The sequence below is a fragment of the Grammomys surdaster genome, unplaced genomic scaffold, assembly GCF_004785775.1.
Source record: "Grammomys surdaster isolate TR1022 unplaced genomic scaffold, NIH_TR_1.0 99, whole genome shotgun sequence".
Taxonomy (NCBI): Eukaryota; Metazoa; Chordata; class Mammalia; order Rodentia; family Muridae; genus Grammomys; species Grammomys surdaster.
This window is the reverse complement of record NW_021604578.1, coordinates 7,460,634-7,475,363: the sequence shown is the minus strand read 5'-3', so window position 1 is coordinate 7,475,363 and position 14,730 is coordinate 7,460,634. Positions and strand designations below refer to the sequence as shown.

The 14,730-nt window shown below is 43.7% G+C and overlaps 1 protein-coding gene across 1 annotated transcript in view; it reads right to left on the bottom strand.

Moving 5' to 3' along the window:
- Map3k1 (mitogen-activated protein kinase kinase kinase 1) overlaps positions 1 to 14,730 on the bottom strand; it is a 64,311-nt gene that overhangs the window by 24,669 nt on the left and 24,912 nt on the right. Inside the window, exons 4-5 of the mRNA XM_028783353.1 lie at positions 4,509 to 4,659; positions 1,607 to 1,807 (exon numbers count right to left, since the gene is read on the bottom strand). Coding sequence (XP_028639186.1) covers positions 1,607 to 1,807; positions 4,509 to 4,659 — 352 coding nt within the window. The remainder of the gene's footprint in view (positions 1 to 1,606; positions 1,808 to 4,508; positions 4,660 to 14,730) is intronic.

Below are 14,730 nucleotides of genomic sequence, written 5' to 3'. Positions count from 1 at the left end.
TCCACTCACTCACTCACTCACTCACTCACTCACTCACTCACTCTTCAAATGTAGGAAGTGCTTAGACATGCATTTCCACCACTAGAGTCTCTACTGCCCCGTGCTATCTTATCTTTCTGATGTCTGATTTAACATAAAAAGCTCTCTGGTCTGCTGTGATATGTGTTGATTTAAGTACACATACAAAAAAAGAATCTGACGACCAAAGGAAGGGGTATTTTGAGAGCCATTTAGGAAAACCTTGCCTATTCTCTATGATACTGTATGTGTCCATCACACACCCCCCAAATTTGAGCCCCAAACTTAAACAGCAGTCTCTGTTTTCTTTACATCTATTTACTTTTATTTTATGTGTGCAGGAAGTCCACCTATATGCACGATGTGCACTGTGTATGTGCAATGTCCACAAATCCAGAAGAGGGCATCAGAGTCCCCAACAGTGGTGTTGCATGCAGCTGTGAGCCACCTCGTGGGAGCTGGGAAGAGCAGCAGGTGCTCGGAACTACTGAGCATCTCTCCAGCAACGGAGGCAGGTGCCACGTGAGTATCAAAGAGTTGTATGTCCTCTTTCTTACTGGCATGTGAAATCCACAGGGTACACTTTACACCCTGAATGGACCCCATGAATGATTTCCCTTCAGCATACACTTAATCATCTAGAAAATGTTAGTTTACTAAGTAACAGGAATATACTTAATCATGCAAGGTTAAAAAAAATTTATCATCTGACTCAGAAAGGTCTAACTACTGAGAAACAGTCGAGCACAGTGGGACTTGTTTTCTAAAATTTAAATTTTTGCTTTTGGAACAGTAAATCTTATCAGTGGTTAAAAACAGTTTATTTTCTTTGAAGAGACAGTTTCATTTAGTTCGCCTCAGGGAAAAATGTCTGCTAAATACATGTCTAAACAACTATACTTTGTTGGCCAATTTTTTTCAATTTATGATTTTGTTCCATGGAAACAGGATGCAACTCCAGCAACTGCACATAAATGCTTTTCCCTGAGATGGTGACCACATTTTAGGGTGTGGCAGAAGTGCTTTATGGAAGCATCCCATTTCATCAAGCATCACAGGATAAATATTTAATATACACTGAGATTCAAAAACATAATTTCTATTTTGTTCACAAAGGCATTCTTAAGTCAAAGTAGCCCTTTCATTCACAGACCATATATAGCAATGAAGAGCACAAATTCTCTGAGATGGAGTAACACAGGTGAACAGGAGACATGAAAACACCAAGGTCAACTATTCACACAATGAATATATGCTAATAGAGGGGAAACCCCAATTCTGATGTCGTAGTATACTGTTAATTGGGGCGAGAGAACCAGCAACTTCATGCACTGAGCAAGGCAGACAAAACACTGGTTTTTATATAAAACTATTTTTGACCTGACAGACTCCACATAGCATCTCACAGGTCTAGATCTGACCTGACAAACAGAGCATCCTGTGGGTTCCTAGGATCCACGATCCTTGAATCCCTTCAGATCACACTTTGGAAGCTGGAGCTCTGTGGCCCAGCTGGGCAACACTTCCTGTGTTGTGAACGAGACAAAGATGGCAGACGTGAACAGACTGGGTTTGAATTTTAACTTACAGGCACCGGAGACACTCGTTTCCGTCTCACTCCTGGGGACTCCGGCTTCACTGAGCGTCCTGAAGGGGAGCTGCCAGGAGACGGGCTACGTCGGCCCTTGGGGGCTGGAGCAGCAGAGCCTGCCTGGCCCTCTCCCTGGGGCTCAGCTGCCAAGTTATTCATTTCAGATCCATCACCTTTAATAGGGATTGGTTTCACCACCTGAATCGAAAATAGTTCAATATTTTGCTTACTTTAAAATATACAAGAACAAATACATTTGAACATCCATAAAGTGGAAAATGCATTGAGCTTTTATACATTAATACAAATATACCAGGTAACAGGTCACACTTTATTTGGTATCACTCTATGTCACTGGTGTTGGATGACTATTTTACTTACACCAGTGTTGTTTATCTTGTGTTTATATTAAGGTTACCATACAAAATTACAGAAAAACTAATTGTTATTTATTGTATTCTCTAGCTCATTTGATATTCAGAATCAACTTAAATTAGGAATCAAATGCAGCAAAATTAGCACTTCAAGAATTACTCAATGAAACTGAAGAACTATTCCTTTGTATTTGGAAAAATGTAGGCCATAAAAACAGTAATAATGGGTATTAAGTAGTCAAATACAGTTTGATTGTAGTATACTATCATAAAAAAATGTTATTTTACAATATTTTTAAGGTGTAGCTCAAGAAGGCAGGGAAGGGCTAGCAGCACAGCCCAGTGCTACAGAGGTTTCTCAGCATGCATGGGGCCTTAGGTTCAAATCTCAGGACCACGGGGGAAAAAGAGAGATTAAGGGCTTAGAAAAAGCCAGGGAAGCTTCAAGCTTAAAGACCAACTTCTTAAATTGGAAACATGCAATTTACACAACCTGCTGCTGTTACTGCCATGTTTAAATACAGGCCTCTTGGACCAAACCTGGGCACTGCACCCTGAGTACAGTGCAGTCTACGCTGTGCATTCCCGCACCTCCTCCTCTGTACACACAATTCCACCTGAGGAACGAATGCTCACCCTTCCCTTCAGTTCAGTTACAATCCTACTGTTCATTAACCCTCCGTCAACGCAACCTACATTCTTTAAAGATTTCTGTAGTTTAAAAAAGGTTTAGCTGTATTATTTTTATTTATGGGGGATGTGTACATGGGCACAGGGACCTGAAAATGATCCCTCTGGAGCTACAGTTACAGGTGTGAGCCGCCAGATATGGGGCCAGGAACCTCTCGGTCCCTTTGCAAGAACAGATATACTCTTTAACCGCTGAGCCACGTCTCTACCTCCTAAAATCTTTTTTGGAACTGCATTTATTTCTTTATTTGTGTGTGAAGTCAGAGTGTAACTTGTGTGAATTTGTTCTCTCCTTCCACTGTGTGGACCAAACCCTGACAGTTTGACCTGGCGAGAGCCTTTTAGCCACCGAGCCATCTTACTGGCCCAGCCTACATTCTTCATCTGTCCTAACTCTTGCTTGTCTGTCTGCCTCATGTATCTGGTACCTGCTCATTAATGGCTTTGTGTTATTTTACACATTGTTTTTACTTCTTGTATATAAGCCTCAATTTCCTGTTTGGAGATTTTTTTTTTTACTTAGTGTTTTAAGAAGGTTTTATAAAGGCAACTGAATAAAAACAATAAAAACAAATGTAGTTAGACCTTCCAAGTACACAGTTAACTTCCTAATGATAAGCTGAAATCTGTAAGCCACAAACTGCAGGATGGGCAACTATGCTCAAGGATTATACGTTATGTTACTTATTCTACACATTTCCTCGCTCTTTCCTCCTGCCTCACATACATAGGCAAGGTATTTAAATATTTACCAGAAAGTAGACAGTAAGAAAAAATTAGTTTTAAACAATGTAACAGTAACGTGGTTGGCTTTGACATACAGCACTGCAGAATAACTCCAGCTCCAGGAGCCTGAAAAGGAGCACGCCCTAAGCTCTGATGGAGCACGCCCTGAGCTCTGATGGAGCACTCTCTAAGCTCTGATGGAGCACGCCCTGAGCTCTGATGGAGCACGCCCTGAGCTCTGATGATTTTCACTGCTCAGTTCTCTACATTGACAAAGCAGAAATAAGCCCCTCTTCACTGCCACCTCTAAAAGTGTTTCAGCAGAAGTTTCTAAGCTTAGTCCTTGACTTCTCCATCCTCTGCAAAGGATGAAACGGTGAAGGATCCCACCGCATGTGGGTACCAGATACCCACACGATACACAGACAACATGCAGTCAAGACACTAAGACATAGAATAAAATCTCAAAGCTGAAATTTATTTTGTATTTAGTCGATTAAAACTTAAATACGCCCGTGGGATGAGGAAGAAGGACTATGTGGCAGGGCTTAGTCAAGAGCTGGCTGGAGTGTAATGAATCTTATTATTGCTATCTCTATTTCAAAAGAAAAATATTTTCTTTTGAAAGAAAATGTTTTCAGGAGACTGGCGGCAGGCCTCTTCCTTTGTCTGGATGCAGAAGCACATTTCACAACTGCATCTTCAACTGTGTGAGCGGAAATCACAGCTCAGGATGCAGGAGTCTTTCCCTTCTTAACCTAGCTACTCTTGTGACGCCATAAATCTTATTTTTAGCCCCAAGTCTATTTAATCTGATTCCCCCGCCCCTTTCCTGAAAGATTTCTGGAAATATTCTTAGACCTTATTAGACATAAAGCATCTCAAATAAATTAGAATTTTTATTCATAGAAGAACAGTATAAACCTACTCAAGAGCACAGACCCTGACATTAGAGGGCAGTGTTGCTTTAAGCACGCCACCAAACACATTCCTACCGTGGTTAAAGTTGTTTAATGAGCAGAGTTTTAATTATGACTTATTTCAGGGAAACAGGAAGCTGGGCTTCTCACTTCCTCTGCTTCCATCCCGGAGCCGGCACCCACACTCACCACAGGGCCTCTCCTGTTCCGCCTTTCCAGCCACTCGTGCTTCCAGGCTGGCATACAGGTCGCCTTGAGCTTCTCCCTGATCATCCGCTCCTCGGGGCGGTCCTCCATCTTGTGCAGTCCTTTGAGGGTTTCTTTATTCTCCATCTCGCGACTAAAGTTACGGGAGAAAGGACAAAGAGAAACGTCAGATACAAGAAATAATTTCTAAGCATAGGTAAACAACTGTTTTACGCTGGTTACAGGTGCCTGAAAAGACAGCTACAAACCCCACAGAAAGACAGAGGTAAGGTACAAAAACCATGTGCATTATGGATTCTGTGTTTAGCTCAGCACTACCAGTTTTAACAGTGTCTCTAAAAGGAGGCTCTACTTAGAAGTTGTAGGCTTCCTAACAATATACACCTTTCCTAGTAGTTACCAGAACGAATCCAAAACATTAGCTACTGCTTCAGCAAAGGCTGCCCACTACATCAATATTATAATATACAAGAAACAAATATTTGGGAAGCTCCTTACTACCCACATTCCAGAATTTCCAACTATTCATGCCAATATCCTGAAATAACTTTTTGCTACTTGAATGATCAAGTCTGCGTGTCCCCGGAACAAGAAGACGACGATGAAGCCCTTGGTATACACTTCATAACTAGAGAGGAAATGGCTTGCTACAAACACTTTGACCTTCACTTCATAATAATGAGTTGCCAGAAGTAAGATAATCTTTAAGCGAGGGACTTCGGGGAGCTAATTAGACAAGGTCTACTAGGTAAAAGCACACTCTCTGAAGACCGCGAATCTCAAAGTGCACCCATCTCCACTGGTGTGTGCTCACACACATGCACGCACAGACTGCAAAGCCTGGCTCCCAGGGAAGGCTAAGCTCCCGTATTCTGGGAGAAGAATTCCAATTTTTAGAATTCTAGGCTAACTTCAGTAACTATTTTTGGAAAGTCAGTAAAGCTAGAGAATAATGATTTTTGTACCCTGACAGGAAAGGGAAGCACTCGTAGAAACACCAGAAATGATGACCTTGAACTCACTAAATGTTACCTTCCAACTTGTTGGGGAATTTTCCAGTTAATCATCACTCAGAAGCAGTGGCTTTATGGAAACAAATACAAAAAATAACGAAACAAACCAAAACCCCAAGGTACACAGGACCAGAGAGGGCATGCTTATTTGACTCCAGTGAAATACCAATACTGTGGTGCATGAAAGCACACAGCAAGCACACTGTCAGAAATGGCTAGATGGATCTGAATCTTGCAAATGGGCAGTCACAGGCTACAAAGCAAACATCCTGCTACTCAAAAAAAAAAAAATAAATAAAATTAAAAAAATAAAAAAATAAAGTTCCAAAGAAAGACGGAACGCAGAATGTATTAAATGATGGTTCATTTCCTTAGCAGTATTTGGCTGCTTCCATGCTGTAAATACACATGTATTGTGTTGTTATGATGATGGTGGTGATGATGTCACTGTCAGAGATGTAAGAAGGGCAGACAGGAGGTAAAGGGAAAAGACAGGACAGTGTGGGTGCTTATCTTCTCTGAAATGCAGGAGGCTCCCTTAAAACAAGGAATGTTTAGCAAGGCTCTGGAAAGAAACAAGTGGAGGAGGGCCCTCAGGAAACCCTCAGCTTAGGAGAGCCACAAGGTTCCAGAAGGTTCCAGGCTACAGTAACAACTGCTGGGGGGAGGGGGGCTCAGGTCTGGCAGGGTCTCTGGAGTTGGCTTCTTCTCACTGCCACCGCAGTCTCCCAGGCTCCAGGACACATGGCTCCGGGTGTCCTGGACAGGCTATGCCCCATCTGACTTCTCACTGGATTGACGTCTACACAACCATTCGGAGGCTGTGTCAGTTCACCCTTTCACAGCCATTTATCTCTCCTTCAGAGCGATCGCTGCAGCTTACAAACACGTCTCCTCCTCTCTCCAACTGCAAACTCTACTGGAGAGAACTGTTTGCTCCCGGGGCCTTGATAAGTAAGTGTTCCTGGCTTGGGGTTTTAAGGGAGCCCAAGGCTGGGAGCAGATCAGAGATAGGTACCCACATTCTACTTCCCAATCCTCTCCCCCGCTTACCTCCTCCTGTCTGCACATGGAGGTGCATGCTTTATCTATCCTCTGTGCATCAAAGCATAGGCAGTACGGAGCGACTGCTGCCACAGATGAAATGAGTTATCTTTGACTAACATCTTCAGCTGTCCTGAGGGCTTTCCTACCACTTTTAACCCTGAATGACTTTCATTTAACATTTTTATCACTCTGCACTTGTGATTACATCAGGAACTTTGATTATTATTTATTGAGAGAATTCATCATTCCTAAATTAATCTATAAATATAAACAAAGTGTTTTAGTCTTCTCATAATTATTTTGTATAATTAATCCTAAAATGTGCATTTTTACACTATATCATCTGAAATCTGAATGGCTCTGAGCAATGAAATGTAATTTTTTAGGTGACTTTTTTCCTTCATAGATTATAAAAATGGTATAAGTTGCAAATGCTGAGGTCTCAGAAAAAAAATCAAAACAAAACATTCAGTACATCCCATTTTTCATGCCACAAAACAAACAAACATACAAACAAACAAAACAATAGAAACAAAAACCCTAATTGTTTCTGCTGTCTCTGAAGTGGGAACCAGGAAACAAGTCTTCCTCACATGCTTGCACCATTTCCTCAGCCCAGCTTGTCCTCCATCCATGGACGGCAGGGTCTCTAGCTGTTAGGTATGTGTGTGTACGTGTGCACAGCAATGACCTGCCAGCCAAGAAATATTACAGCTAAAGTAGAGTGCAAGCTTCCTTTGTATACCAAAGCTACTATAACCAGAAAGCCTTGAAGCCACTAGGAACTTCTAGTGGCTGGTTAACCACGGCAGGTGTGAGTATATGTGTGGGGTGGGGGTAGTGTACCATGGCTCTTACTACCTAGAAACATACTTGCTTTTAGCTAAAAATAGTTTATACATGTCTGACCTTTTCCGTTAACTGATTCTAGTAAAGCCAGAATACTTCTGGGGAAAACAACTTGAGGACTCAGAACAAGAACAAGGAAGGACTGAGTTGGGGGAATCTGAAAGGCAAACACCGAGAGACCACTAATAGGTCTGCTCCTGTTCACCTGGGGTGCATGAGGATCACTGGACAGTTTTTGCTTGACCTAGAACTTTAAAACTCTTCCTCAGCCTAATGTTAGGTTTCTAATCCCTGGCTCTTTCTACACCTATGGAGTACAGTTGTTAAACTCTAGGAGCTTCAAGAGCCACCCTTCCGTCTGGCAAGAGGTCATTTTTATATTATTTATTATGATGATATTAATGTCTAAGCGTCTAAGTTCATCAGTTCCATAAACTAGGTCCCTTCTTAGAGTGACACACACACCAGGCACATCCTGTTCTGACAGCAGTAAGGTGCTTCCTTCTTAAGAACATCAACAATTCATACATGTCTTTGCAGATAGTGTACACACACACACACACACACACACACGTATATGCTATCTGCAAAGTTTCCTATCCTCACATGTCTTCAGTACAAAATTCCCTACCAGCATTCTGTAGTCACTAGCTGTTCGATCCCAGCAGGCTACACATCCACCGTAATACAATCTAAAATTGAGGAGCTAAATTCCTGCTTTCCTCACAGCACTGGGAGACCTTACAGGATGGGGTTCACTATCAGCACTTTCCTATGGGCAGAGTCAAGTGTGCTGGGCCTGATACAGGCTACCTTATAGAGAGACATGTATGGGGGGGGGAGTGGGGGGATGGGACAGTCTTCAGGAGCTTTCTCTCTTTCTGTTGTGTACTGAACACATCCTGTAGTTCATAGTTGTCTGGTCCAGTAGTAAGTGCGCCTTGGTTCAAAGACACTTTATACCGAGATAGTACTGGGTATCTTGAAGTTTGAAAGTAGGATATGTGAAAAGTATCACTGTGTAAAGAATGGGATCAGAACAACAAAGGAGAAACAAAGTGAAATGAAACAGTAGACGCAGAGAGAATAAAGGAGTCAGAACTGGAGGAGGAGCAATAAAAGCAGGCACAGGGGTTGTACTGGGTCCCTCTGCAGCTGTTAAACAATTAGTGCTAGCCTAATACTGTCCCAAGTGACAAGCTATAACTCTCCAAGGCCACAGGCATGTCTCAGCGATAGAAGCATTTTCACAATTCTTTAACCAGCTAAGCCAAGATTTCAATGTTATTTATTTATAGGGTTTTTCATTATTCCTAAGTTAATCTACAAATATAAACCATCTAGTCTGGAATGAAACACCCTAACACACTCGAGTCCCTGGGAAAATCCACAAAAGCCATACTCGGCTTTCAGTTTTGCACAACAAAGACACATATACAAGGCTCTCAAAGTCACTCAGAACCCTACCATTTTTTAAAAAGTTGACAGGCAACAACATAGGAGTAGAAAGGGTTAAATGTGTGCTGGAGGATGGCTCACCAGGCAGCCTGATTTTATAAACCAGGCTTGGGGCAGAACTGCACCTGGGAGGCTGAAGCAGGAAGATACCAAGCTCCAGGCTAGCCTGGGCTACATTAATGACACATCTCTCTTTTTTAGTGGCATCCATTTTACTAGCAGAATTTGAGAAGTACACCAATTCTGCTTGTGATTAGAGTGCTCCTGAGCGGCTACTACTACAGTGACCAGTAACAGCTTTCCTGGTTAGCACAGGTCATTAGCATGGATAGCTGCTACTTTAACAGTGTAGACTCTGGGTAGCTGGACAAAGGAGACTCTTGATGCCCGAGGAGTCCTGAAGAGAAGATGTGGGAAAGACCCGGGTTATGTGAGACACAGATGGCTCCCAGACATGTAAGCGCTCACTCCAGCAAGAACTCATACACCAACTGCACAGATTACTACCAAGGAGCGAGGGGAACAAGGGAGGAACTGTCTGTCCACCCGACAGCCTAAGACCCAGGGAAAGGGCCAAAGAAGAATGCAGTGAGTGGTGGTTGAGCGAGGATCCCTCGCTCAGCACAGGGCACAGCACGAGCTGTGCTGGTTGAGTGGGAAGTTGTATGTGCATGGTGTGTCCCTAGGTTAAAACAAAACCAAACTAAACCTGCTTAGCAGCGACTTCAGTCTTTTCAGTCGGTGACAGAAAGCGATGAGTACTCACAGGTACTCATAGGCCTACTAAACTAGATGTGAAAATGTGCAGATAGAAAACCGAAACCAAAATTCCCAAATCTGTATTTCAATATTAGGACAACTGTGTTTTCTCCAGGTGGACTGTTGCTGGTGACAGCTGGCCTTCTCCTGAGCAGGAAGAACCAAGGTGAAGGGCAGCCCTTCCACCTCCGCCCAAGGCAACACTCAAGTCTGCACAGGCCGTGGGTACACGTAATGGCTCGAACTACTAAAGCCAGTTCTCAGGAGATGTTTTCTAAAATTCTAGGTTATTCAGAAACACTCGGCCTTTAGAGCGTAACCAAATGACGCCCATTTACCTTACAAGGACAAACAAGCTCATTTTTCCTGAGTTGGATGAAGATTCTCTTTAGCACAACAATAAAAATAAAATCTACTTCCTGTTTTCCTTTCTTTTAGGGACAGTGACTCTCTGTGGCCTAGGCTACATCCTCAGTGGGCCTCAGTCTGCAGTGTGGCTGTGCAACATTTGGTTAAGGTTACACATAACTTTTGCATTTCTGCACCATGTTTTACATTGCAAAAACCCTGCAACCGCTGCTGAAGATTACTTTTCATTTTAAAATCGCATTAGATAATACTTCAATAGAAACCAATCTGTGAATCCAAGGGAATGCACTTATACCATGTATGTATGTGACTGTTTGGAATACACTATAAATGTAAATCAATCAAAACAGCGTGGTGGAGCTAGCTGTAGTGGTTGGTATACACCTCTAATCCCAGCACTCAGAACACTGAGACAGGAGGATGACAAGTTTGAGGCCAGCATGGTCTGCATAGCAAAACAACCACACTGCAAACTGAGGCTCACTGACTGACCCAGAAAAACGGTGCTTGGAAACGGGTTCTCTCCTGTCCTCTGTGAGCAAACCTTAAAGCAACAGAGACCATGACCATCATTTCTAGTCAACAGACCTGGGGAAATAACATGTGTGATGGGCACAGCCTGACAACCTGGGACTCCACTGGAGATTAGAGGGGACATGTGAACAATTTCAAAGAGAACCAGAGGACCTCAAAGGTCTTCCTACTTCTAAATGAGGACTCTTGGTAAGACTGTTTGAAAAGCCACTGTGCACATTTAATAACAGGGATTAAAAAATGTCAGAAAGCTACTACTCAGCAGAAGCCACTTTTCAAATTAACTGTGTGTGTGCCAGCATGTATGCATATGTGTACGTGTGTGAGTGCCAGCATGTATGCATATGTGTATAAGTGCCAGCATGTATGTGTGTGTGCATGCATGTGTGAGTGCCAGCATGTACGCATGTGTATAAGCACCAGTGGGTAACGTGTATTTGTATTTGCATGTGCACGTGTGTACCTGTGGCAGCATGTGTGTACCCTGCACATGTGGAAGCTGCAGTGAACACCTCTGTGGTGAGGCAGGTCTCTCTTGTTCCGGTCATTTTCCTCTACTCCAGCAGGCTGGCTAGCCTACAGCTCCCAGCAGCTTCTCCTGTCCCCACCTTCCATCTTGCCTGCCACAGGACTTCTGGGATTAGAGATTCAGACAGCTTTATCTGGCTTTTACGTGAGCTCCAGGAATTGAAGGCAGGTGAAGGTTTCTGTGGCAAGCATCTTAAGTGCTGAGCCATTTCTCTGATATTAGTTTTTAAAAAGTGAATAGTTCTATATGGCTTCCCCCTGCCCTCCATGCTTGTCAATCTCCTATGACTTCTGAAGTCTATGGTGTTAACTGCATGCCCAAGTCTTTCTAAAATCTTTTTACATTTATTGTGAGTGTGTGTGTACACTCACACATGCACAGAGATGGGAGTTGGTTCTCTTTGTGCAGATGTGGGTCCAGGGACTGAACTGAGGCTGTCTGTCAGGCTTCCTAGTGAGAACCTTTACTCACGGAGCTCTTGCTGGGCCTAAGTCTCTAGGAGACAGACAACCGCATTCAATTACACATTTATTAAAAATAAGTTAAATCCTTTCTCACACATCAAAGAAATCATCTTTGCCACAGTACTTCTAAATGATTTTCTGCAGGGATTCAGACAAGTTGTTGGGTGTAATGCAAGTAACTTTCCGAGTGCCCAAAGTCTCCTGAGGAAGCTTAGGACCAACAGTCTTGTTTCCTATTTGCTCCTTTCCAACAAACACCCATGAAAGCTTGTATTCTTTTGATATTCACTGCTAAAAATTCCAATGTTTATATTTTTCCTGGCTGTGTCCTTGATACTTGATAAAGGACCGTTCGCTGGAAGCCTTGGGGGAGGGGGGGAGGGAAGAGTGGGATGCTGTGCGCATCCTCTTCCTTAGTGAGCGAGGAAAAGGATGCTCTTTTTTTAAAAACAGTGTTTGGCTGTCTATTTCCTCTCAAGAACTCCATCCCTTTGTGCTTCTTGACACATCCAGGACTGGGACAGTCTGCCTTGGTGGCTTGGTGACCAAACCTAACAAGACCTCACATTTCAGAAGAAAAACAGGCTGGATCTCTGCCACTCGTGTGGTGCAGGTCTCAGCAAAGCAGCCTGATACCTCTGCCAGTGCTCCCCGCCCCGGAGCGCCGCGCCGGCAGAGCCTGTGTCATGAGGCAGGCAACTGGCGGAGATGGTGGCTGCTCTTTCACTGTTCTGCTTTACATCAAGATAATCCACGTCTGTGGACTTCCTTTAGGACTTTGTCCAAACGTGTGTCATCTTTCTAAGAGATTCAACGAACAAGGCTAGTAATAAGGGAAGCAATCTGTCCTTACAGATTCCCTTCTCAGATTTTAGGAAGAGTGGTTAAAAGTTAAATACATGGCACTTTGAGCAACTATGTTCTATGGTAATAAAACCCTTTAATGTGGTTTAAATGTTCGGAAATTTTAACACTAAAGTAGAATGCAAAACTCTTTTACAGCCTTTGCTAAAGTAATTTCTTTGCACCTTGAAGGACAGCCAGGGCTACTGTCCTTCCTCCTGGTGGGTGGGAAGGCATGCTAGCTAGGATGCTCAAAATAGAAGACTAATGGTTTCCTGAAAGCCTGGCAGACCACTCTACTCGGTGAGTGGCACACCTGCCCATGTAGGCAATGGCTTAGGCAGAAGAATAAAAATAAATGCACAAAAGGTACATTGGATATTATTTAAGAGAACTGAGAAAAAAAATCACCTCTGCTGTCCCAGAAATATGAAAGTACTATAATACTGCAGTAGGCTCAACCCATTGTTACCTTTACCTACAGAAAGATCTACTGAGGCGGTGGTGCCTGATTGGACCTGATTGGTGCCTGACTGCACCAACATCGGGATCCGCAGACACAGGACCTCTAAGGATGAAGGTACTGAAGTGTACAAACTACACAGGAGCCACACCCTTTGAAGAGATAATGCTTTGATTCCAGAGACCACATCTGTGTGCAGACCAGGAAATACTAGCTGGAGCCCACAGCTGAGCCTGGTCACTGCAGCCTGCCAGAGCCTTTAGTGAAAACCTAGGTGCACGGCAGGAAAGAGGCCCACAACAGCCTTCTCAGTTGCTCAGTGTGGGAATTCTTTTGAGCAGAGCATGCTCAATGGGGAGGTGCTGCTCCCTGGAACACACCGCAGGAAGTCTGCTCTGGATTTCACTTACAGACCCCATGATTCGACAGCCGATGTGCCTAAGAAGAACCTGACACCAGCTGTCTTAGATGTCAATGTGGGGCTTAAGTGATCACAAAGTTTACTATCTTCCAGAGCTAAAATAGGGAGGGAGAAGGTAATCGTGTGTGTGTGTGTGTGTGTGTGTGTGTGTGTGTGTGTGTGTGTGAGAGAGAGAGAGAGAGAGAGAGAGAGAGAGAGAGAGAGAGAGAGAGAGCGCGCAAAGGCTCCGAATCTGAATCCCAATGAAGGAAGTGGTCCTGAGACAATGGAACCTGACTCCATCCAACCTGAGCCCAAGTTCAGCTACCCCTGTCTAGTCTACTGCCTCTCAGCTGAAGAATGAGTTCTGGAGTAAGTCGAAAGAAGTTAAGGTTTTTCTCTAAAACCCTCTTTACTGCTACATGCAAGCTCCAATATTTAGATCTTCAGAAGGGGCTATAGAGTGTTCTGTTTTCCTTATAACAGACCCTGGGGGTCTGAAAGACAGCACTGGTGAGCCTTTAGCTTTCAGCATGTACAGCTGAGCATAGGCAGGGACGACTGACTTATGGCCGAGTCATGTCAGAGGACAGTCAACATCAGGCTCTGAAGAAGATGCGAAGGCCAACACAGCTGAAGGGAGTGATCTGACAGCTAGAGGAGTTGAGATCTCCAGAGAAGATATAAAACAACAGACCACAATCACTCACTAGCCCACACTGAGAAGGGGAGGGAGGCTCCCCTCTGGGGTACAGGTATGCCTGTGTGCAGTGAATAGAGGCACCAAAGGGACAATAGCAACCAAGCCCAGAAAAACTGGAGCAGCTTCTATCAAAGGGACAACACTTAACAAGCTACACTTGGTGAGAAAATGTATATACACATTACACAAATATGCAAGAAAACTCAAGGGGCTTCTTGACCAGCAGGGACCGTATCTCTTGTAAGGCATGTTTCTAGGATGAGGTGGACGACATCAACTCACTGACTGGGGGATGTGACCACAGCAGCCAGGGTGCCTAGGGTCAAATATTACTAGCATGTAACTTAGGTCCAAAACATTCAACACTTGTGTGCCTCCACCTTCTCACCGTAAAGTGAGGTTAACAGAACCTATTATGTAAAGCGGTTCCAGAGCATGGATTTGTATGCACCGTACTTAGGAGGAAGTCAACTTTCATACCTCCCCCATCCTCGTGTAAACTGGAGATACTGTAACTATGAACACTGCTTCACACTGCTTCTATTGTTATGCTATGCTGTGGAGGCCTCCGCAGGTCCAGGTGCTGCTCCAGATGTTGTCCATATGCAGTGGCTCCAGGTCTGAGCACAGCAAAGACTCAAATGGTCACTGCCGAGGATAGATTAAGTAGTCTTGTGAACGCTCAGTTAAGTGAGAACTTGGGAGCTTTAAAACCAGGTTTCTGTTCTCAAAACTTTCTCTTCTGCCTAAACCATGCTGCTTCTCATATATAT